Source organism: Salminus brasiliensis, chromosome 1, assembly GCF_030463535.1.
Source record: "Salminus brasiliensis chromosome 1, fSalBra1.hap2, whole genome shotgun sequence".
Lineage (NCBI taxonomy): Eukaryota > Metazoa > Chordata > Actinopteri > Characiformes > Bryconidae > Salminus > Salminus brasiliensis.
In genome coordinates this window covers 56,813,450-56,839,923 of record NC_132878.1, presented here as the reverse complement: position 1 = coordinate 56,839,923, position 26,474 = coordinate 56,813,450, and the positions used below count along the sequence as shown (strand labels likewise).

The 26,474-nt window shown below is 42.6% G+C and overlaps 1 protein-coding gene across 1 annotated transcript in view; it reads right to left on the bottom strand.

Annotated features, from left to right (window-relative positions):
• Positions 1 to 2,491: 2,491 nt before the first annotated feature.
• brf1b (BRF1 general transcription factor IIIB subunit b) overlaps positions 2,492 to 26,474 on the bottom strand; it is a 69,969-nt gene continuing 45,986 nt past the window's right edge. Inside the window, exons 13-19 of the mRNA XM_072682750.1 lie at positions 20,656 to 20,717; positions 20,356 to 20,437; positions 19,863 to 19,915; positions 18,446 to 18,711; positions 7,782 to 7,833; positions 4,967 to 5,141; positions 2,492 to 4,585 (exon numbers count right to left, since the gene is read on the bottom strand). Coding sequence (XP_072538851.1) covers positions 4,548 to 4,585; positions 4,967 to 5,141; positions 7,782 to 7,833; positions 18,446 to 18,711; positions 19,863 to 19,915; positions 20,356 to 20,437; positions 20,656 to 20,717 — 728 coding nt within the window. The 3' untranslated portion in view covers positions 2,492 to 4,547. The remainder of the gene's footprint in view (positions 4,586 to 4,966; positions 5,142 to 7,781; positions 7,834 to 18,445; positions 18,712 to 19,862; positions 19,916 to 20,355; positions 20,438 to 20,655; positions 20,718 to 26,474) is intronic.

The following is a 26,474-nucleotide window of genomic DNA, read 5'->3' as shown; positions in this document are numbered from 1 at the left end:
GCAGAGGTCAGGGCAGGATTGGCCAGGGTACGCATGCGCTCACCTGAGCCCAGCTGAGTTAACCTGGATGTAGGGGGACAGCTTTGGAAGCCTGGATGATCTTAGCACGGAGGGGCCAGTCACACTGCATAAATCACAGAACCCCCCCCCTTCTCTCTCTTACTCTTACCCTGCAGGCCTTACAGAGTTGATGACCCTGAGGCTGTGACTAATGCTACTGCTGCGGCTGCTGCTGTGGGATATGAAAAGATCACTGCAGAGCAAAAGAGCATGCAGCACTGAAGAGGATCTGCTGATTATATGATTTGTTACATCATCGCGATCACAATTATCATCATAACCACTGCTGTTACTCAATCATTAATTCATTATGATGAACATGTAGTCACTGTTTTAAGAGAACCCTGTATTTCCAAAGTACTGACGGTCAAAAGCCCTATTTGGACAGGATTAGATGTGGGGTAATATCATTATTTTCTCAGTGATTTTAGTCCTGTCCAAACTGTCCATGTCATTTTTATGAACTGCATGCTCCCACTTCAGTGAAGACTCCCAAGCCTTTTACCTTCTGCAAATGAGGTTAGGTGTGTGAATTAGCATGTGGGTAAATATTCCATTGTATCCTGTGGAAAATACATTTTTTTTGCATGAGGCCTTGAGTTTCGTTTGCATGGCACCTCTGATGACCAATCAAGTCTGTGGCAAATCTCAGTCAAATCCAGAAGACCAACCAAACCTGCGATGCTGCCAGCAGCTTTAGGCAAGTCACTGTTCTGGTTGGGAACAAGAAAGTTTTTTGGGGCAGTGGTTTAGATTGGATGGGTTAAAGGCAGAGGGCAAATTCCATCTGTGTAAAGAAAAGACCATTCAACCCGGCTTCAAAGGTTTGCTGAAGATGAGTATTGTTCTATTTGTCCGATGCAGACAGTTACAAATGATAAAATTAGACACCAAGAACATCACAGTCTATGTCTAGAGATCAAACTAGGTCATATACTCACCAAGTACACCCTGACACTGAAGAGCCGCAACCACCTAAATCAATTAGGGCCGCTAATTAGGAAAAAGGAGTCCCATGGTCCAAGGCAGTTAGCTTATAGATGGTAAAATGACTGATATGACCTTGCTTTGAGTGTTGCGTGGGAGTTAAGGCTGGAAACCAGAGACTAGTCTTCAGCCAGACGGCACAAGAGGGGGTTGGGGATTGGTGTAGATAGCGCCAAGTTGTTTAATACGCCCTTTGAAGCGGTGAACCTGATACAGTTGAAGTGTGGAAGGGCTCCCGGAGTCTGTATCTGACAACAAATCAAATCAGAATGTGAGTGGCAGGCAAGCAGTGCTGCAGTGCAAGACCATTATAGTGTCATATTACTCAGCGGTGTGATCATTGGAGGAAGGCAAATCGACTGCATCCACTCCATAAGCACCTGCGCGATGAGGGGAATCACCCACATAAAAGGGTTTAAAACCCTCATATTCTGACACCCAGGAGAAAGACGATACTTGGCCCAAAACACAAAGAGGGTTGAATGGTTTCACAAGGCGCTGAAGAGTTCACACTCAAGGTGTCAGTCAGGGGACTGAGAACGTGGTATCTTCCACAGCCACAAAGCCTGAAAAAAAAACTTAAGACATGATAATGACAAGGAAATATAGCTGTAGATATCTACGCAGACAATTAAAAAGTGACAGGTGGGTGAATGCATACTGTTTTTCTTCCCTTAAGGAATGAGTGATTTTAATTACACCTAGGAATATGTGCTCCAATTACCAGCTGTCCATTTCTGAGTTCCTGGAAATGTAACACTGCTCTCCTAGCATCCCTGAACCCAATTACAGAAGAGGAAACAACGCAGCGTTCTCCTGCACTGCTCCTGAGGCCCATCAGGTCTTTGTTCTTCAGGTCTCAGGTGTGCGATCCGACTGGCAGGATAAGCCTCCATCCCGATAATGGAATGGAAATGGCGTGCTGCTGAATGGTTGTCCAAGGGGCCTACGCCTTCATGTGACTGATGAAGCAATCTGGTGACGAGAGCTGATGGTGATATCGCAAGGAGATGTGTGAGGCATGTGGAGAACAGAGGGCTGGCCATCTGCTGCTCCTACACACATACCCGCACACAGACACACATATACACACATATACACACATACCTGAGGGTCTGCTGCTGAGCTCACGTTACACAATAAGAGATTTTTCAGTGGTTGCGTTACGGCATTACCAATGAAGAAACAGGAGCCAAGCATAAAAAGGCATGCAGTCATAATATGGGTTGCGGCTCATGTATAACAAAGGATCTTTACAAGTTTTAACAGTCCTCCTGGACGCTGACATGCTTAGACCAATAAAAAGAAGGAAAAAGAAGGAAAATAGCAGCAATATCAAACATACTGATGAACTGGATACTTTTACAAATATACAACACTCCAAAAGAGTCTTTGGACACTTCTAGCACTTTTTTTACACTGACTTCATGTTTTAATGTGTTTTATTATAGCGAAAAGTACAATTTCAGCTACATTTCAGCTACAACCTAGCAATCAATACTGAACTAGTTAAAACCTTTGAATTAACTTAAAACAGTAGGTTAACCGTAGGTTAGAGCAAAAACTTTAGATACTATATTTTAAGTATTACACGTTTAATTATCTCTAAAAAATCATTTTAATTGCAACAAATATGTTTTTTTATAACGCACTGGAAAAAAAGGATGCCTTAACATAAAAACGTTATTTAACTTGCTTCATTACTTTTTTGAGTTACAGTGCCTATAAAAATGTTCCCCTTTTATTGCTCTTATAAATAAAATAAGGGTATAATATGGCTTTTTTTCCCAAGAATTTCACTAAACAAATTCAAATGAAAATGGATTTCTACAAAGGAATGCCAATAACATAAAATCAATCAGGTAAAATAAGGATTGCATAAATATTCACCCCATTAAAATGTCGTATGAACTACCGTGGTGGCAGCATCAATTTAACTCCTTCGGTCATAGGTGCCTTGGTGGCCTCCCTCACTTAACTTAACTTAAAATATTAAGCTGTTCTATTTAAGTTCAGCTCAACTCAAACATTTTAATGCAAGTTAAGTAAAGGAACCTATTTTTTGTGAAGTGTGGCTAAGCATCAGCTGCATTAACATTTCTCTATGTTTACAAAACATCCAAGGTGTCCTAAAAAGATAATGGAGCAAAATACCAGCCTAAATAAAATAGCATATACAAATTTACACAAAAGAAAGAGATGCTAATGTTTGTTCTACTTTTAAGCACTTATTTGCCTAACTTATGTTTTCAACTGATTACCAGGATCATTTTGGGTGAGAGAAAATATTAGTTATTGCTGGCTGTTATTATTCTTTTCTGGTGGATGTGAATTAATAAATGATAACTTTAGCTTAGAAGTTATATACATAAATAAGACACAAATCATATTCACAGACTTTCTCAAGACCCTGCTGAGTCCGTATTTACATTCAATAAAAAACGGATGTACGGGAAAGTATGCTAATCGTATCACTCGCTTTTTTCTCTAATGAAATAGTCATTTTAATAACACATAAGAATGTACACTGGCCACCAGCTGTTCTTTTTGTAATCATTAAAAATTCACTGAAATTTAACATCAACAAATGCGGCAGATACAAAACTAAACTACAATGGTACTGTACAAAATAGCAACACACTGTAAATCATAAAAAATGTATACTTTTAGTGGAATGCAGCAAGTGAAATATGAAAGGATATATAACAACAGTGATGTACATTTATACACATATGCATACTCTTATGCTGATGTTTAAAGTTTAAGTTAAAATAATAAGTAACACCTAAAAAAACATTTAAAAATGCACAAAAATAAACACATCTATTAACATTTGTTTTCATCAAAATGTCTATTACAAACACTTCTGTTAAGGGTCTACTAGTGCTTCTGGAACAATTGCTGCTCTCTAAATGAAAACAACAGAAACTACTGTCATTAAATTCAAGAACACACAAAACAATTGTGTAAATGACCTTTAAAACGAATGTGGATGCAGTGCAAATCATCCAGAGAGATAACAATCCCACAATGTGTGAGCGAGACAGAGGTGTACACTTCATTAATGAACATACATCTGTCTCAGCTTAGTTTCCAGCTATATCACTGGCATAACAGGATGCTTTACGGCTTATTAGGTTTCCTCTAAGGCATGGGCTTGGCCTGGAAAACATCCCTTCCATAAGTGACTACAGCAATGTACAGCTGCTGGATTAACGTGCGGCTAATGGTCCAAAACACAATCTAAAGTCATGTTTCGCTTACGTGTTGCCTTCCACCCCAAATGTCCCTCCACTGTGCCAGATGCTGCTGTGCAGGACCTGAACACGTCCGCACGGCGCATAAGAAGTAGGGATGTTGGAATATTTCATGGCAACAACAATAGCACACACGTCTAAACCTTGTTCTGCTGTCTCCTGTCTCCACAGGGAGGACGGCAAGGTTTCTGGGTCTGATGAAAAGCATCACTCACTGAAGAGGGGGGGGGGGGGTACTGCAGACTAGAAAACCTCTTCCTCTTCAGCCTCACAGCCATATTCTGGAAAGGAAGAGATAGATTAATGATAGGACTGAGATTTTGGAGATATGTGAATAAAGAGAAGTGTGAGGTTTAGATTAGCTGGCAAGCTGGCACTGAATAATATAGCTGGTTTCTGATAAGTCTGTATATATATATGTCTATATATATATATATATATATATATATATATATATATAGATAGATAGATATATATGCATGCAGAGGAAGAGGAGAAAGCTAATTTATCACATGGTTGACACAGTCTCTAACGGAAACTGTGGAAAGTTACTAAATCTACTGTTTAAGTAGCCTGTTTTGTTTAACCGACAGTCATTTCAGTCAGAGACCTGTGAATTTCAATTAGCTATGAATTCAGTACCACATGCTATCCATACTGACCATTCTCTCCCATAAGCTCCATGGCACTGACACAGGGCTCCTCTGCTTCTTCCTCCTCCTCTTCCTCAGCAGGCTCCTCATATGTAATAGGACCAGTCTCCACAACTGGAGGAGGGGTGGGTACAGGAGGTGGCTCAGGAGCCAGTGGAGGTAGCATCACTGGGTTAGGCATAACCTGGAAATCACAGATGGTTAAAAAAAATCAACTGGCTTCACCTCTGAGCTTGATGTTGACTTCCGAGTCTTATGGGTTGGCCTTGGACCTCCATGCACAAAGCCTAGCTTTTAATTAACGATACACTGAACCGAACCCACCCTTAGTCAGCGCTCTGAGGAAGTATCCAATAAAATCAATGACTGAGCGCAAAGTGATTATGAAAGGTATAAAAGAAACAAATGGGAACGCAGGATCTCTGCCAATTATAAAATATGCTTTCTGTTCAGTATTGACTACTTCCATACCAGGGGAGAAAAGAAGAATGAAAAAAAGAAACAGAACCAGGGCCACACATCTTATCAGGCTGAGAGATAGAAAGAGAGAGAGGGAGAGAGAGGAAGCAGCGCCTGGGGAAGTGAGAGGCCTAATTAATTATCATGTTGTGAAAAAGTGAAGACGTGTATGGAAGTCTTCATGCTAATTATGGCTCAGGCTGGCTGAGATGGCACGAGGGTCCTCTCTAGGCGGTCTCTTGCCGTGGGATAGGCAGCAACAGCAGGGTTCTGCTGAAAGTGGTCCTGCCAAACACACACTGCTTCAGAACCAGTCCCTTCTGCTGGCCTCAAAGGCAGCCCGCAGTTCGCCTGTGGGTCAGACCCTGATTGGGTCAACCTTAACTGGAATTATTCAGATGTGGATGATTGGCAGCTATGGGACTTCAACTGTAATGTGAAAAGATGAGTCCGATACAATAGACTAGGTGATTTTGTCTAGTATAATTGATGGACATTAAAAGCTTATTTTTTATAAAATACAACAATTTAAAATACAACAATAATAATTTTAAATATTGTTTACTAATATTTTTTAGTAACTGTGTTTTTCCTCCACTGTGTAATACTAAAGATTATTAGATTTATTATAATAAATAAAAAATAAATAATAAATAATAATAAAATAATGTTTCTTGATCTTTTCATTTTAAATTACTAGGTATATATATATATATATATATATATTATAGCACTTGTAGAGCACTGTTGTTAAGTATTATTGTCTTCATCACTATGTTGCCTTCTAAAGCACTGACTTATGAGACAGCATGGCAGCAAGGCATCGAGGCAACTTCCTTTAGTTTTGGAGACAGACCAGGCAACAGTGATTTTGTTTTAAACAGAGTTTAGCGACTAATCAATTTCCATTTCAACTGGGGGTAGAACATCAGTCAATCAGAATCTCTATTTTGGTGAGGGGCGGGATTTTTCCCAAACAGTAAAACCAGTGCAATTTCTGATTCAGTGAGTTTGTGTCACTGTGTGAAAATTCATGTCAGTTACAGATTTCTTTTACTGCTAACATACTAAGATATTACTTGATGTTCCTTAACGATATTAGCTAGAACAGTTAGAGCAACAGTAGGGTCAAAAAACCAACACGGAACACTGACACATGGGTAGGTTTACTGGGATTGGTATATTCTAGCTCTGGCAAAGGCTGCATGTAGAACTAACAATTTGTTTTTGTTGTCCCGGTTGTCTTTTATCTGTAAGAGAAAGTCATTATTTGTCAGTCAGTCAGTTAGCTGTTGTCCCACTGGTACACTTTAACTAACGAATGTGCTAATAATATTTAATTCTCAATTAGCAAACACAGAACCTGCAAGTCTTCTTTCAGGTTTTCCAATAAAATTATCTCACTTGACATTGGACTGTGCATAATGTGGACCGTTACCTCAAATGAGTATGCCACCCCTACTCTAGAAGTAAAGTTTGCATTCATTCATTCATTCATTCATTCATTTATTTATTTATTTATTTATTTATTTATTTAACTCAAAAGAGTAACTGTTGCATTTACAGTTTTTTTCCCTCAGGTCTTTCTTTTCTGGGGATGGCTAGAGCATTCACGCAGCTGCTGTTGATTCTTTGTTGAGGGTGAGTCCTCTCTGATTCCCTCGCAGGAACACACACACAGTTATGTAACCCCAATTCATTTCTCCCTTCAACCAATCAGAGGAGACGCTCCGCAGCAACCACGACGGGACCAGGAGGTTGCCTAGCAACGGTCCAGTTGACCCCCGCCAGCATCCTGTGTGTGCTTTATCTCACTCTCTCTCTCTCTCTCTCTCTGCCTGAGCAGACCCCCCACCCCCCATCCCCTGTCTCTCTCTGTCTCTGTCTGTCTATGTCTCTCTCTCCCACACAGTGCAGCATTAGGTTTAAACACAGACTAAGGGGCTCCTAATCACAGCCTCCGCTTACGCACAGGGCACTAAAAGCCAGAGCGAGATGCTACTCCATCAAACCATCCAACCGTGACTGCAGTTATTGACTTCAGATCAAATAAACATAAACATAAATAATGTGCCATACGCAGGGTCACTGCTCCAGCCCTTTATGATGAATCATCTGATTCATGAGAGAGATACAGCGCAGAGCTCAAGTGGGGCTATGGGTTGTGTCAGGTCGGATTGCTTCAGCCCCGGACAAGCTGATAGCTATGTAACAAAACCCAGCACACAACATTCTAAATTGTGGCCATTAGTTAATCTGATTAAACTCTGGGTTATGAAAAAAAAGTGCACAGAAGAACATTGTTGTTGACTCTTAGGACAAAAAGGCCTTATTATTCATCTCTCAGGGGTATTGCTTCCCTTACCTGGGCAGCTGCTCTTTTCTTCTTGGGACTGGACGATATCAGGGGGCGGAGCCTAAAAGACAGCGAGATAAAAAGAGAGAAACTAATTATTTTTACTATTTCTATTCACAGATTCTCTCATAATACATAAAATAGTACCGTGGAGGGAATGTTCCATCTGCAGATTCGATTTGATTCCCTTTAAATCCATGCAGAATGTTTTTTGTAAAAATCTGCGTCACAGAAAATGCTATAACCTTTTTCAATCACGTAATTTGCAGATGCACACACCCTCGCAGAGAGATAATGGTACCACTGTGGCTCTAAAAACATCCCACAGAAGCAGATAATGCAGGAAGAAGTTTCCAAATCTCCATCCCACTTCCAGGCTGCATGCATGAAATAAGTAGCGCCGCAGTGAATTGGGTTTCCCATAACCGGCCTCGTAGTCCTCCTAAAAAAAAACTGCGCCAAGCATCCTGCCTCATCCCTGGGCTCCTCCCGCACTGCAGATTATTTAAGCATAGCTAAAGCACTTCATTCAGCCCGAGAGCTGCACCACTGGGCGAAAAGACGCCCTGTGGCACTGATGAAATGCTTAGCTTACAACTGCCAGCAATCGGATTTGAACATCAAACAGCCTGCACTATTTAAGGCTAATATTAAAGAGACTGGTTTGAAAAGTTAATTAGTCTGGAGGGGGAAGGGAAAGGAAGAAACGACAGAACATGCTGGAGAGAATGACCTTGATGTGCATCCGTGCTGGTCTCGTGTGAGTATAGAAGAGTGACTGAGAGAAGCACTGAAGAGATTCCACTATTTATGTTTTGTCTGGACCAGTGGGAATTCTCCTTGCAGCTACCTAAATGTTCAGGGTGGCTGTAGAACCAATGTAGAAATGGCAGGGCAAAAAGTCATTTATATTACATCACATAGGAGTAATAAGTAATAAATTATGTATTAACAAACCTAAATAGTTGAAAAGCACATATAATTAGCTTAAGGAAGCTCAAATATACATTCCTGCATTATTTTATATCTAGAGTCACTGGCAACCCTGTAAATCTTTTCTTCTCCTCAAATAAGGCCAGTATTTACAGTTGGCATCCATTCCTAGTTTATCGAATCAGTTCTTCATTAAAGTAAACCAAGTGGCCTGCTGCTGAAATTGAACAAAGCCATACAGTGACTGAAGTTCACAGAGAATCACCAACCTTGTAACTGTTCTTCTAACTGTGTTCTTCTAACCGACACAAAATGACGAAGGGAACAATTCTGCTTGTGTAAGTATGCATGCCCTGTGTTGTGGAAGCTCCGGTTTGAACTAGATGAAAGGATGCCGCATCATACCACCCAGAAACTGCCCTTACAAGGCCGTCCCGCAAAACTAAACGGTGGGTGAAGGCACAGCAGTCAACAATATCAAGAGCTCTGCATACAACTGAGGTAATCTGGGAGGGTGGTCAGAATGGAGACATTACGAGAAAAAAAATACATCAAAATGTTTGGAGCACAAAAGTCGAATGACTAAAGAGCTGCAGAAAGAGTAAAACATTTTGATATAAAAACAAAAAAATTGTACAGGCTCCGAGTGGCTCAGCAGACTAAGGCAGACAACTGATACTATTGTCTATAGGATCTATAGGATCTATAGGATCGCGAGTTAGAATCTTGGGTTATGCTGCTTCGCCATCAGCAGCCAGAGCCCGAAAGAGCATAATTGGCCATGCTGTTTCTAGGTGGGTAGACTCCCATTGTCATGCTGGGTGTCTGATAGCTGATGTTTCAGAGCTGGGGATCCGGCACTTTCGGCGGCGGTTTGACCCTCCTAGTGTCAGGAGCATTGCAAGTGATAAACTGGGGAGAAAACTGGGTAAAGATTCTGTGGTTATTTGGCTACTGGTTTGCAATTAAAATATATGTCCTTTGTAATTCAGATGAATCTGGGAACTTTACAGTAATTACATGTGCAGTGCTTTTAAGGTAAAAATAATACTGCTTGGATGAAGTTAAACAATTTTCATCACTGCTTAAGACTTCCGACTTAAGACAACTTTGACATTTCATTGCTGGTAAATCGTGCAAAGCAAAAACCTTTATGAATACAAGGTAGGACTTAACTGAAAAAAAGGATGAGGTACAGGGCAGAAATGAGGTATGGGATTAGAGGATAATGTAACTGAACAGATTTCATTTAATCTTCAATGTTGTGCATGAATCTTTACAGGCGAGAAACACACACCAACGCAATGTAGCCCACACACATACACAGAATTTCTCTTTCCCTCATACACATCACATACTGAACGATCACAGCATGAGAAGTAGAAGCTGGGCAGCAATCGGGCCTCCCTGGCGAGCCCTCCCTGAGGAATCGGCATGAGTGCTTTCCTGGCCCATAAGCGAAAGTGGCGCTAATTAATCAGCTTAAGAAAAAGAGGAGGAGGACGACGAGGAGCAGGGAGCCAGCGTTCGCGGCTCTGCTTCGTCGTGCCTCATTAGGAATGGCAGATAGCACCCGCCATCTGCTGGGTACAAGGTAAGCTAAGCGTGGTCTGCTTTGGCCTGGGCCACCATTTGTGAAGTGCAGCTACTGGTGTGCTGAGCTCTCACACCAAGCCTCATTGTAACGCTGGCATTAGGATTACCCAACATATTACCGCAAAACACAATCACCCTCAAGCTCCCTCGCGGAGTGAGAGGCGTTTCAGACAGAGTCTCGGGTCCTCCAGACGGCTGCGACTAATACACTTACAAGCGCACGCGAGCCAGGCACTGGGCAAATGGCCTCCGGGCAGAATGCGGAGAATACATATCGACTGGCTCTGCTCAGTGGGAAGGAGCGATGTATATAATCTTCTAGCATTGGGCTCAGGAGATAGCCCATGAGCAAGCAAATGGGAGTGCCACACAAAATGCACTGGGCATTACACAGGGGCTGAAAGGCTAAGCGATTGCTTTCAATTATTCTTTCTTGTGACCTTCCATTCCATAGCACAGGGCAGTAACAGGGAATCGATAGCAATCCGATGGAGCCCACTGAGTCATAATGGGTCCTGAAAAAGCCTGAGATACAGTGAGAGCATCTGCCAATGCAATCAAATGCTGATTACTGTAATTTATCTCCTTTTCAAATTCAATTCTCCAAATGCATCTGCAGCTTCTCAGAATAATCTCGGATGCAGCCACATAGACGTCTGGCACAATCTAGTTTTGTTAATCTTTGATTTTACCAGAACTTGTACTGAGACACTGTCAAAGAAGGACTCAAACCTTCAGAAATGATCAGATAATACACATTTGTACAGAGACAATCATACTGCTTGTCCCACCTCCAGCACTTGTCTTCACGTCAATCAATCCGATGCACAATGGCCGATGTGTCTGTGGCAGCACAAACAGATCATGGTAAGATATGAAGGAGTTTAGCTGGGCTGAATGAAGAGCACAGCGGCCCTGAGACATGGCCATGTGTGGGTAGCTTGGTAAAAACAACCCATTATTCTGCAAGCATTCCTTTATGGGTTTAACAGGGGACGTCTGCTGCAGAGACGTGTTTGGTCTAGGAGGATAAAGCCTCTGCAATGCTTGAGGAAGGACAGAATGAATCGGTTGTGTGGCATCTTGGCTGCTGAACTCTGACCGACCACTGCCCCTGCTCCCACTGTGCTGTTTCTTCTTACCCCTGATGTAGGCAGGGCGAGGCTAACCACATCCCTACGTGGGCTCCTCCACGCTACCCACTCACCCATCACAGAGCCAACCAACAGTGACATCCCGTCTGCCACCCTAGTCTAGGAGGGTTCTGGCACTTGCAGCTAAATTGTGTGTGGGAATTTGGGGCTGGAGGCATCTTAACCAGCATCTAGCTGAGAGGGTTTGGAGGTGTTCAGGCTTTGCTGATGCAGTAACAGCACTTACGCTAGGTGTGAATGACAGTGGAGAGTGAAGGGCACCTTGGCAAACCACAGACTGTGTAAAAGCGATGCTGTGAAGCACATAACGGTCACTTTCCAATGAAACCCCTTAAGCTGAAAACAATTAACCAATCCAAAGAACAAACATAAACTGTGTGCCAGTATTGCATTCATCAGTTAAATTATTGGTCAATATTCATTTCAGATCAAAGTAAGTCTCTATGCAAAAGAGGGGGTTGGATCAATTTATCACATAAAAGACCCCAGAGGGCCGATGGATTATCTTTGGTCATGAAAATCAGTAGGAGGTCCATATGGATCAGCTAAACACTCCATGTTATCCCATGTAACACCAGGGACCCTTGGCCTTAGTATCACACGAAGACATCAAGCAGCATTTGGTCACTGCTGCGCCCTTAAACCGCTGGAGCTTGCTAGCCAATAAAAAAGAAGCACATAATTTGGAACGATTTAGGACACATTATTATTTTCAGCCTCAGCAACTTTCAAAACATGCAAGTCATGTGCAGCCTAACTGCAATGTCTTCACCAATTTCAAATTACAGCTACCAGATGGAGAGCTTGTATTATTCAAAGAAAGCAAGTGGTCCATTTTGCTTGTCCAGTCCATGACCTCTCAGGGGGCAATGGGCCATCCACAGTGAGTGCAGCATGCCCTGAGGGCTCGCTGGGACAAGCTGGTGAGGGGGCACCGTCCTGATGCCAGGCTCCACGCCCCCGGCTGCCTGCTCCCGCCCCAGGACAGATGGTGGACGAGCTGGCTAATGGAGCGATTTCACGCAAGACAAATTTGCCCACTTAACAATCAATCCCCACGCCGCACAGTCATCAATAATTTCCTGGAATCTCCCAGGACTCTTTAACAGGCAACCTCCATTATTAATGTAAAAGCTCACATTAGCTTTCTAGAGATGCACAGAGATGAAGAAAAACAACAAGCACATGAACACAATTGCACACTGCATACTAGTAATGCCTGTAACACCGTTACGGATTATAGACTTGAAAGCCACAGAGAACCTATTAGGCTATTATTCACATCATACATTCTGTTCTAACAGCAGAACTGTCTCTCCGTGAAAACACCGGGAGCCTAAACTGTGTGTGTTGTAAATAAAACAAAGGCATCCTTCTCTTCCCACCATGTCTGTCTCATAAGTGTCACATCAAACACACAGTATACATTAGCATAGTAACTCAGCCAACGCTTTGGTAACAACGGAGCAATATAATGGTTATCATGGAGAGGATTTAAGATGGGAAGTGAAACACTTCCTGTAATACCCACACGTTCTTGTGGGCTTTGTAGCTAGGCAACGCTTCTAAATGGCTCTCGGCACAATCTCATAAAGACCGGCCCAGCCATAGTGGTTTGGGGTGGGGTGGGGTGGGGGGCCAACACTGTACCCCAGCCAGGCCTGTTTGCCAGTCAGTCAATAATGAGCGTCAATGAAATCTGACAGGGGGAAGTAATATTTCTTGCGCGTCAATATCGCATGGCAGCTGGGTTTGTGTAAATACATAAGGGGGGTAGTGGAGTGCTGAGTGGAGGAGAGGAATTAAAATAGCTAACGGTGACACTGCACAGCTGTGGTCCCCCACTCACCAACTGGGGCAGCATTTAGGTGAGGGTAGGGGACCACTCTGAGGGGGAAAAGCCGTGTAACAGATGGCTCTGCCAAATAATGGACTGGGCTAGAACACCACTGCGATGTCCTTCAGGTCAAATCTCTTTAGAGTACATCAAGTACAGTAGCTGCTTAGCATCAAAAAAAGAATACATCAGCTATGTCTTATTAAAGATTTCTTAAAGGACCATTGCTTATATTGTGCCACCAAGGGGGAGAAAGAACAGAACAGAGATCAGTAGCAGTGTATTTGAACGCTGCAGGAAGGCTCTTTCACACAATCAGAGCAGCAGGATACAACGGGATGTTCTGGTGCCTCTGTTTTGGACACACCCACGCGTCCAGTGCAGGAAACTGTTTCAAAACACTATCTTTTCCATAAGCACAAAACCATAATGGGGACCAAATCGAGGTCATCCTGTACCCCACTTTGCATTGTAAAGTAAGACTGCCTCAGCCTTGGGAGTCTTCAGACACTCTTCAGACACAGATCAGTGATCTGAGGCACACGGCACACACACACACACACACACACACACACACACACACACACACACACACACACACACTGAAGGAGAGGAGAGGTTAAAGCGTCTGCTAACCTCACTAACGCGGACCAGAGGAGGCTCGCTTACACAGCATCCTCTTCCTGGAGGACAATTCCATTACGCATTCAGCTCGCACCCTCAGCTCCGGCACGATGGAGGAAGATACTGAGAGGAGGCATGCAATCTGACCCCAGAGCAGGCATGCATTAAGGGCCTGGTGGTTTCCACACCTCCTGGTGACAAGACATCTTATCACGCTTCCTGCAGACCACTGAGGAAGCCCCCCAGGGTCTAGGCTTGAGGAGAACGCTTGGCGGGAGAGATCCAGGGTAGAGAAGAAAGAAGTGATTATCCTCCTGCTATCTTCCCCTCTAGCGATCGAGCAGGAAGGAAAAAGGGGGGGGGTGTCCACCACTGTTGTGACTTTGCCGGCCTCATAGCTCTGCACACTCGATTTCACCCTGCAATTCCTTCTGCTTGAAATGGGCTAGCCCGCAGGCCTACGATGCCAGCCTTGCTGCACTGACACAGACACAAAGGAGGAAGAGCGGCCCTTGCACAGAACAATGGCGCAGTAGTGGCTTTGAGTGAGATACAAATACACACTCACTAACCTTCCATTATACTCTTAATAGTACTCAATCACTCGCATATTCATAAGCATGCACTGTGGAGGCTGCTGAAAACCATCCTGCCTCCAAGTGAACAAAACAGCGCGTGGGATGGAGAACGCCCTGGACTGATCATGCACTAAGAATCTGACGTGCTGCGTGGCGGCGGCAAAGGGAAGTACCAATTTTCTCCTCATGAGTGGTGCAGCTTGGTAACTGCTCCCAGTGTCACTGTGATGCACTTTGCTACATCTGGTCAGAGCAGTAGGCTCAAAAGTAGGAGATCAGGGAGGATCATTTTTCTTGCCCACTCATTTCACGCTCACGTCTGCTTATCCTACACCTGCTCACAAAATCAAAGCAGGACATATGCCTCTATTAACACAGAGCAGGTCTAGTCCTGCGTATTGAAGAATAGAGAGGGTATGCCTCCCACTGAGACAGCTTCAGATGTGCAATGTGACAGAGTCAACCTCCTTCTGTACCTAAAGAGCAGTTGGAAAAGGAAGGAAAGCAACATTTCAATGTGGCCTCCTGGTTCCCCGGAACTAACGTACATGCTTCTGGACCAAGCAGTTCCATTAAATTCCATTACAGATGATAATATATTTGTGATTTACAGTGTAACCCGTTACATTCGACCCAGAAATTCTAAATCATCAGTTAGCAACTGCACCCTAATAGCCAGTATGCCTCATCAGCAATGCCAGTATTTTTGATTGCTTTCCACTTTTCAATTCAATCATAGAAGCATAGGGATTCATATTCTTCTTTTAATCAGCACTCCCAATGGTCAGAAAAGGTCAGCTGTTGACAAATACTCCAGCTGACAGTGTTGTAATTAAGTGACAGTTAAAGTCTCTACATGCTGACTTTATTGACTGTATATTCTTACAGAAATATACAAGATTAAGTAACTGCTTGAAAACCCTGCTGGCAAAAAGGCGACTGGTTACCCTAGGAAACAAAACACATACTCCACAATTCTCAGTCTTAAGTTCCCTTGAGAGAACTACAGGCCGCCAGCAGCATCCAGCTGTCAGGCTTCTTCAAAGGATGTGGTTCCCAACAGCAGGAAGTGGCTCCCCAACTCCTACCACTGTGCATCCTCCAGACTTGCAGTCCACAGTCCACTGATAAATCACATCCTTTAACAATAGAAACCTCCATGTTGTGAAACTTGATCTAAAGCCCTTCGGCTGAGCTTTGGCTAGAGGTTAGCCCAGACATGACCCTAGAAATTGACTCAATTTTATATCATAACCTACCATTTTAAGCTTATTAGTTTTTTTTATCAATTTAGATTAGCAGTTCAGTTTAATCTTTGGGCCCTTGGTACCCTAAGAATGCAAGGGAACCCTTAGTGCCTTAGTGTCTCTTGTTTGCCAATGTAATTCATGCGAATATGGATATAAGAGAAGTGCCAGAGCCTTGGAGACAAAATCAAAACAGAGACCACACTGACTTTGTCTCAACCTGGTTGATCAGCACAAAGTAGAGTGGTTACTAGGCAAGGTTGCAAGTCTGGGTACTATGGGAGGTGCTTTTGAAACTTGGTGACATGGAGCTCCATGGACATCAACCATGTCGTACACTCTACAATTAGTTGCTTTGGTCTCCTTCAAACTAGAAAATCAGTTGCTAGGGCTGGGCTCTCAGTGTCTGAAAGCTTCTTGTGGAATTTGCCATTATGGGGGGACCACTAGCCAAACGGATAATGCTGGACGAGCTTACGTTAAATGAACTGCTATGGCTGAGTGGACTGCTGTAGTTGGGTGGAAACAATGACATTAACTGTGGGAAGCTGAGCATTTCCACTGGGAATGGGAGGCCTCTGCAGCATTCTGTAAAACGAATCAAGAGTGCTCTCCACTTTGGTTATTTGTGGCAACGTCTGGCAAAGTGAACATGATGGGCTTCAAAACATGCCCAGAGCAAGCGCACACACACGAACACACACACATTAACTCTCTCCCTCACTTGCTAACCTTAAGCTAATATTTACAAGTCAATTTTAGGCCATGTTGTCACTGGGCAAGAGATCACACAGATGTGCTTATCAACTCCATAGCTCAGCACGTTACAACCCCAAATTACGGCTGCAAATTCAAAGCCATGTGGAGTCACTGTAAAATGAAGATCAGACAAAACCATGTAGCACTCCAGGAGGAGAAACGTCTGGCTGGGTTGTCACTCTCTGAGGTATGCGGTAAGAGATCCACAGACAGGCCGTCCTGCCGCACCAAGTTCAGATTTGCACTTCAAAAGCCAAAACTCTGTGAGTACTAAAGACTGCAAACCTTTAAGAACGCAAGCGAGGTGCTACGGATGAGGAGGGAGAGGAAGACTGGAAGAAAGGGAGCAAAGTAAAAGGAACTGCATGGCAATTATACCCTACTCTTTTTGGAAGAATGCTTTTCCAACTCTGTTAGTGTGAAGGTCGTGCAGGGGGCTCGGCTTGGCAGCTGATGTGGGAGGCTGGCTGCGTCTGTGCGCGTATGTGCGCGAGTGTGGATGAAGGGTGAGTTGAGGCACAGTTTCTGCTCGCCTGGGTTCACTATCAGCGAAGCTGTGGGGTCACTTATATTACTAATGTCTGTAAGTGCCGGTGAGAAAAACTCTGTAGAAGAGAGATATGCAGAGAAAACAGTTGGGTAGATGAAGACACCTGCAGCGTTTAAGAAACACAAAGCACAGCGCAGAAGCTAATGGAGAGTTAAATGCCTGACTACTTCACACATTTGAAAGTGCGAGTGAGACGCCACAAGCTTTACTTAAAACACATGTGACTTCATTTCTGCAAAAACACACAATTCATTAATAAAGACTGAATCAGCCGACAGTTTCCAAGCCATGCCTAAGTCTGATCAGATACAGATATAAAGGCAGCAAGGCCAAATGTCCCTCCCATGACAGCTTATTAGAAGTTTTTCCATGGTCCAGCAGGAGGCAAAGGAAAAGTCAACCGGAGCTGTAACTAAATTCAAATTTATTGTTGAATATGTTACACAGTGCCACCCACCTATGATTAATATCTTTAAACAGACCTTTGCCAGTCAGTGGTAGGGAGCCAAAAGCCTTCCAATAGTCAGTGATTAAAAAAATGAACAAACAAAACAAAATAAATAAAAGCTTAAGGGTGATGTTTTTGAAGGTGATTTTCTGTTATAAGTTTTTTTAATTATTTATTAAATTAAAAAAAAAAAAAAAAAAAAAACTCAAGACTACTGCAACCCAGTCCAACACTTGACAAAACACTGGCCGTCCATATAGCTGTACCGTACAACTTTATATGCAAATATGCAAAGAAAGAAAAAAAAGAATCATCTAATTGCCTTTCCTAAGCTTCTGAACACGGGGCCTCTACCGAAGCTCACATGCCTTATGCATAATCATCTTGACATGCAATATGAAATTAGCAATTATCATTAACGGAAAGAACTGCATCGCACAATGAGAAGCCATCCCTCACAGAGCCAGTGGAGAAGTCATGATCTTATGCTCCGTCTGGCGCCGATTCATTACTCCCCTCACTGGGGCATGTGGAGTCCTGGAAGACTATTAATTGGAGAAGGGGGTGTGCTCTGAGAAAGGACCGCAGGGTGCCAGGTGACGGGGAACAGAAGATCCTGGAACAGAATTGATGACAAGCTTTCTCCTGGAAATGACTCTGAAGGTCAGCCAAAGAAAGAGAGGAAAGATGAAATCCTATAGGCGGACAAGGGAAAAAGAAGTCCTTCGAGGGCAGGGAACAACCTTTTGATCTTGTCTTTTGTCAGTGGGTACAAAAGGAGTATTATAGCATTTGGAACAAAGCCCTGCTATAATCGAAAGACAGATTCTGTACATTTTGAGGACAAGTGTAGAAAAAGGGGGGAAACCCACTCTACTACTAACAAGAGCCTTGAATAATGATATAAAAACAGCTTGTTCTACTGAAAAGAAGCTAAAAACTCCCACCTTTTCCCCATGAGGCTAGCAGGCTTAGCCAGGCCAAGATTGCTCTTGTTGGGTTGCTTCTTGCGACGGGTGAGCCTCTTCCGCCCTGAGCCACCGCAGGGAACCTCCTCGGCCTGGTGAGCCGGACTGCTGCCCTTGCTGTTGAGATCACGCAGCACGTCATAATTGATTTTACTTGAAATCTTCTTCTGCTCCAGCATCTTTTCTATGGCCTCTCCAGCCGTGCTGGCTCGAATGGGCTCTCGTCTCTTGGACGGCTTCTTGGGCTGCGGAGCCACAAAGACAGGATTAGACAAGCTGAGAGGAGAGGAAGCTGTATTGGCAAATAAATAAAGGGTTCGTCCTTGGGTAGTGGCTCTACACAGACAGTCCTCTGCCTTTATTATGCTGTCATATGAGGTACTATATTTGTGTCACTTCTAACTACAAAAAGGCCAAATGTTTAGAGGGCTCATATCCTACATTTGTTTTTAATGTCAACTTGTGACAATAGCTTTCACTCCATTTCACATGATCATTTTTTGCATTTTGTGTTTTGTTGCTAATAATGAAAAAATCTGCTTTAGCTTCTGTTTACTGTTAAATATAGCTAAGCCAAATTACGTATTCTTATTATTCAAAAAATAATCCAGTCTACAACACTCCTTATAACATCAACATGAATGGCCAGACTGTATGCTGAATAGGTGGATATATAGAAATGTGCTGATTTTACATTACAAATCTGTTATTTTAATAACTTTACCCCTACATCAGAGGACAGACAGTACATTTTTTAAAACAATGTTTACAAAGAGCATTAATCTCTTTAATTACACAAAGGTTGGGATACTTTGGCTTTCTGTCATATGGGCTCTTTAAACCTTCATATTTAGTCTGTCATTATCTGGGTTCCATTTAATTCTTTGACGTCAATCATTTTCTCATGCATCCTGTAAAGCATCTACATTATTCCCCTCTGTGCTTTCCACTAAATGATGCAAGTCTAACAGCTGTCAACAGTAAGACGTCAGAAACCCATTAGTAGCCTGTAAAAGCCATTCAGCCTATATGATCATGAGCGATCTTCAAAGGCCATGTTTGTTATGTGCCAGAGTGGAACAAATCCCTGCACGGCAGCGGGCTACTGTATCTGCGATCAGGATCAGGTTCTCTGCACCTCATTAGAGGTCTGGTGGCAGGGCTGACTAAACCGACCTGGCTGGGAGTAGCAGTGCAGATGTCAGAACAGACGGGTTAAGCACAGGCAACCCTGTGAGTCCTGGGGTGAAACCGGAGCAGTGGTCCAGTTAAAATGGAAAGTATGCAGCAGCTGCAGTGTGTCTGAGGAACCCAGTGCGAGGAAGGAGCAAAGGCCAGCATCTCTGCTGACCAGTGTCATACACACACACACACACATGCACACACATTCACTGACCTTCTCCTTATAGATTCCCTGCTCCTTCTCTTTAGCTATCCGTTCCTCTTTTTCTGTAAAGACAAGAGAAAATAAAGTTTCGAGGATTTCTGGATAAAGGACCTGGGTTTAGTGACAAAGGTAATAAACCACGAAACTAAACCTCTTTAAGAATTTAAATAATATGATACATAATCTTTTGCATTATACTTGCTTTTAGATTACAACCAGGCCTGTAAGAAAAGCTTCAAATGGATTTTGTGAAGTATATCTGAAAGAACTTAAACATCCTGATGTTTGACTTGAGATCCACTGATCTGAGGATGAAAGCTCAGGAAACACTCTACTTTTTACAAAGTTAGTTAAAAAAAAAACCTCTTTTTTAATTGAGCCTTATTTCATTTGAGCTGTTCTCCTTCTGGGCCGCACACCAGCTGGGCCGAGAGTCATCCGTACTGCGAGAGCTGAGCCGTGAGTTAATGAATCTGCTAAGCCGATCTGTCTGTTCTCTTACCTTTCTGCTCCCTTAGATACTCCTCATTCTGCTTCATCCACAGCTCTGTCTTGGCTTGCACCTCCTTCTCATTTAGAATGTACTGCAGAGAGGAGAGCGGTGTTGATAAGGGGCTAATGCAACACAGCTAGAATGTAATATCTCAAATTGCATTCTAATGTGAGCTAATAAGGGCTGGAAGATTCAGGCTGTTTTTTTTTTTTTGAACTTCACATTACTGCCTAACAAGCTGTAAGAGCTTACGGATACAAGCGACATAAGAAAATACGAATTCGCACATTAAGACCGTTAATGACAGACCTTTTCGATCTCGTCCTCATCAATGCCTTCCAGATCAAGCTCGCTGCTATCGGACTTGCCGTCTGCAGACAGAGAGAGAGAAATTAACAGAGAGAAGAAACATCAAGATTATCCCTACTCCTTTGAAGCAGGCTCCGACTTCACACACGCACAAAAAGAAAACTCAATAAGCATTAGCAAAAGGTGAGGCTGGACAGATGACAGATGGCATATATGGGAAGCTGGGAAAGGTTGATTATCTGCTTTTCTGGGTGAACCTTCCCAGTCAGCCAGCGGACGCCCTGGGGCGTGATTCAACGATTATCGCCCTACCACATTAGTGGGCAGGTAATGCAGCCCAGCGCCTCATTTCTAAATGAAACAGAAGACAATCTCCCTGCGTGACTGGAGGACGGAGAGCGCCTGGGAACACAGAAGCAGCCACGGAATTCCGATTCTAATTGGAATTCCATTTCCATTTCAACACCACTGGAGTGGATTTCTGTCAATAATGCTTGTAATCTCTTTGTTGTGTAATTGCCAGTAATAGGCTTAGCGGCAAAGTAAAAGGATTTTGCGTCTGCCTTAAATATTTTTCCAAATTGTCTTTAAATTGTCTTTGAGTTGCATTAATACACATGTTCAGATCTCTTACACTCTGAAAGATTAAGGTGCTACAAAGGGTTCTTTGAGAAATGCCATAGAAGAACCTCTTTTGGTTCCAGAAACAACCAAAGCAACCTCTAGATTTGGAAAAAAGCATGTATATTTCACAATTAAAGTAAACATGTGTATTTTATAATTAAACCTTGACTGTAATACTTATATTGGAACAAAACAAAAATAAATAAATAAAACAAATTAAATAAATGAATAATAAAAAATAGTTATAGTAAGCAATTACATGGACATGGGCAAAACCTTTAACTCAATATAGACTCCTATGCAACAATACACTTTAAATACCATGGCAGTTAACGCAGCACTTAAACAATTAAACAACAATTAAACTGTTTTGCATAGAGTTATACAAAATAATAAAGAAAAGTTCACATGGGGGTGGTGGGGGGCAGCAGAGTTATCCTACCTTTATTGGGTATAGTATTGGCTGCCATATTTTATTGCTAAAACTTTAGGTCTATCAGTCAGACTGTATCGTAACTGCTCTAACTGCTCTAAACATCACAGAAATCTCTCACATGGTATAACTTCTAATATTCATTGTTGTAGTATTGATCTATTATACAGGAGAATGGCAAGGGAAATTGCTTGTTTCTGACACTTATTCACACACAGAGTAGAGTCATTTATTCTCAGTATTGCAACTAAGGGGCTTGGCGAACAGGTTCTACTGAATACTGTGGAGAAGACATCAGAGACAGACTTCCATAACCTGTTGAGCTTAGGGCATGATGAAAATTAATATATCAATGTTCCTTCTTCAATTTTACATTTCCTGCACATCGAAGAGACCTCAGGGAAAATCTTATGTAATTTTACCTTTAAATAGTGAAAACTGTATTAATGTATTTCTTGTGTTTATTAAGCAGTTGTTAATATTCTCCAGAGTATCATCCCACTGCTCCTCAGGAATCTCTACATCAACATCCTTCACCCATGCCTGCTTCAAAGGGTCGGACTGGATGGTAATGTGACTATGTGAGATGCTCTAAAAATTTAAATCGCCCCTTTTCTATATGGACAGACGGTAAAATCTTCAAGAGATGTTGCGAAAGATGAATGATGCGGTTTGGTTTCCAACCAAGTTATGTGTCTGAATTGGCTTCTTCAACCATCCAAAATGTTCTTCTTTCTGGAACCAAAAATGGTCAAAGAACCATTTGCTGCACCTTTATTTCTAAGAGTGTACTCGGCAAACTGCAAATGCTATTCTGTGCTGTGTTAATAGTATGACCTGATGCACCACAGGCCCATATGAAAATGCCTGATGGGCACCAAATAAACACGACTAGCAACGGCTGAGAAGAATATATTAATTTCAATGAGACCAGCATGAAAAGAGAAATGTAAATAGAAATCAAAATGCACACGGATGCCAAGCATACATGTAAACATGCAGTAATTGGCCTAGGGGTCTCAACTGTTCCGAATATGACAGTGAAACAATGGAAAATACGAGCACCAGTGAAATCAAGCATTGCAAACATCACTAAACCAGTTTATTATGTGGAGCATCAAAATAATGAGGCTAAATACACTTTAAGCCTTTATTAACTTTTGTTAATGAACTCCAATTGTAACGGGTTAACACTATACCACACAATGACAAACTGAACGATGCATGACTAACACTTCACAGTGATTAAATTAAGCATTCAAATCCATCAGCAAAGCTGCAGCGCAGCACAGGGTGGTGCATTCAGGCTGAATGTATTCAACTTTTGGAAATAGCTGCATTGCCACTGCACGTATCGGAGCCTGATTCCTGGGACTTCAAAAGCAGAGTCTTTTGTGACATAAAAGCCTTCTTCCCAGATAATTAAGAGCTGAGAGAGGAGCGCTGAGGGGGCCGGCTCGCGATATTGCTGTGAATTAAGACAAGCCTCCGCAGATCAGGACCTCTGCAGATGTTCATTAGCCAAACTGATCCGTGCCTTCACCATGGCCGACATCACACGCGTGTCGACACACGCACACACATGCACACACACACACACACACACACACACACACATACACACCCTGACACTCCAGAGCTAAAAAAACAACAACAGCAACAACAACAAGGGGAAGGCAGGCAGAGCCCATAAACAAGGACGGGGGGCGACTAGAAGAAGCAAGCGGATCAGGAGAAGAGCTGATTTTACATGCGAGATAAGGAGAGAAATTGGGTCACAATCTGTCAGCCATCTTAGATTCCCCCTTCTTGCTCCTGTGGGGTGTGAGGCACTTCAGATTCAGACTGCGTTAAGAGAGAGGATGGCATTACAAAAAAAGAGCCTCACACTACTTCTATGACAGCAATCACCTACTTACAAATTAACTAGCAAAGTCAAAGGCTGCAGTTTGTATGGGAGATACTGTAAAGCTCACAGAGCTGATTTTAGACAGCAGAAATTGAAGACACTTTAAATCTGCATGCTTAGAAAAGAGGGTGCTTAAAGGGCTCTTTGCCTGGTTAAAGGATTCTTCAAACACATGCAAAGAAAAACCCTGTAGATGATTATTTACTACACTGTAGCAAAAGGGGTTTCCCTCTTGTTGCATTTTAGCATTATACAGATCAACCATATCATTAAAACCTCCTGCCTAATGCTGTGTAGGTGCCACCAAAACAGCTCTGGGCTCCACAAGACATAGCCATATAGCTACAGGTGCATATACTACTGCAATATACTGTGATCTACTACTGTAACATATAAAAGTAGAATGCACAATGTAGTGTAAATCTGATTATTGGAGAATTGTGAGTGTTCATATTACATACGTTGTCTTGTACGTATTATTAAATACCTTTAAGACACTAATTCACATTACCACCAAGACCTGTTTCTCATTACTAAAACTAGAGATGGAAAAATCAATCTGCTGTGTAACGTATTGGACAATTATCTCTCTTGTATGTATGTTTGCATGTAACCCACTTTGAGATTTGATCAGATCATATTCGCGAGTTATAGACTACAGAAGGTCTGTGTGAGTCACAGGGTGTTGCAATTCCTTTGTTTAACCACTAAATGGGTTTATAGAGCTTGCACATGGCCGCAGAAGCCCATTGGAGCCAGTGTTATACCCCACTTCATGTGCTGTGTGTGCAAGTCTGGTTCTGGTCTTTTTTTTCAATATCTGACTTAAATGCAAGTAAAGACTTGAAAACACCACTAAGCAGATACACACTGAGAGTCTACAGGAGAGTATCAGAACACAGCAGAACTAGCAAACACCACTAACCACACAAAACAGCAAACAGTTCGGACCACATTTAACCACCGCCAAAAGTACTCTCTCAGCTGGTGCTCCACAGCACGGATTGGTCCATAGTATTTTAAATGTAGTTGGTTCCAAAAGCACAGTAGATTTTATCTTGAGAGACAATGCAAAGGGAAGGTTAATGTGGCATCCAGGCCCGACCGCGACTGGTATCGAGCTGAAAGGCTGGGAACCAAAATAACAAAATGCACAAGTGAAAAGAGCAACCTCGATAGTTGTCAGGGTGTTGCAATATTTTGTAACAAAATAAATCAATGACATTCCTGCGCACAAGACGCTCCCGATGGACACATTTCTCTCACAATTCATCGAGCAATACATTTCATCTGTATTTTTTCCACCAAGCCCAATTACCTACATCATGTTCTTTTATCATTCACCAAGCAACACCTGAGGATTGTATTGGCAGACCTCTTCTCCAAGGCAGCGATAGCGTGCTCGTCCAGGCAGGCACGGTCTGACACGGGCACAGGGGTGTACGTGATGGGGCTTGTTCGCGAGCAGCCTACAGTGGCTGTCACATATCAAACCCAGTGGAGCAAATCACTGCTGCTCCTCAGAGCAATAGCACAGCCGGCCGCTGTCGTGGGTGGGGAGTGGGGGGAGGCGGGGGGTTTACATCAATGCACGATTAGGTTTCTGCTCTGCAGCATATTGGCAGAGTTCTCCAGCGGAGAAGCCGACCAGGGTTGCTGTGATGACATCACCTACCTTGACCGCCAGTTTTTCATTGACAAGCGGAAAGGGTCATCCAGAGGTCAATCACAAGGTTCCAATCCTCTGCTCATCCCTAGCTTTGGAGTTAATACACTAAAACACCTGTTTTTAAATGAACAAGGTTTACACCGATATGGGAACTGCAGCCCAATATTTTTCATATTCATATCTGATCTACCTGGCTTAGCATTACAGACAAATAAATAATTATTTCTGTAGTTCTTTCAAATAGGGATGTTTCAATGGATTTTTTTTTAAGCCCAATTCAGTCCCGATCCCTTTTTAGCATTGTAGCAGAGCACCCTTTGGCATCAGGTTCCACTGATGGATATTATTCACAGCCTCCAGACGTTTGGAGAAACATTAAAATGACAAACGTCTGGGGGACAGGCAAAATGTCTAGCCCCCCAGACGTTTGGTCTGCCGTTTTTTTTTCTATACTGTCTAAACCATGTGAAATACACTACCACCACAACATAAGCTTAATGAGCTAAATTGGCTGAATCTGAGCAGAAAATAAAGCACTACACAAATAATTCTCCTACTAGTGTCAGCAGCCACATCATCAATTAACACAGGTGGACCACATCCACTGGAAGCCATACATGCAGTAACAGTGCCTCCATTAGGTTTGACAGATGGTGTGGTATGTTTCGGATCATGAACCCCACTTTTTACTTTATACTAATGTTAATCTTGGTTGTAAAGGAAAACCCCTGTATTTATATTCCTGATTGTAGACTTTGACAGTTCTCGAGAATTTAGTTAACTAGACTTTTTTCCTGCCCAAGGAAAGAATTCTGCTTTCATCTACGTCTTCTGTGGTCTATCATTCCTTTTGGTGTTAATGAGATCACCCATGCATTCATTTTTTTTTCTTAACCACTCCTGAAGTGATTTGTTTTGGGTTTTTTCAGCCTAATGATTTCCTCCTACACTTGTATAATCATCACTGTATTAGGAGTTTCCAAGAACAGCTTCAAAATGGAGAATATGAGCTGTGTAAGAAACAGCTAGTGCAATACTGTTGTAAAACCCCTTGAATCAAAGCTGAAAGTCTACACTTCATCACATGTTGGTTGCTTCATTTAAACTTTACTGAAGTGGAGGCAAAATTACAACAATGATCACTGCCCAAACATGTATAGACCTGACTGTACAGACTTCTAAAA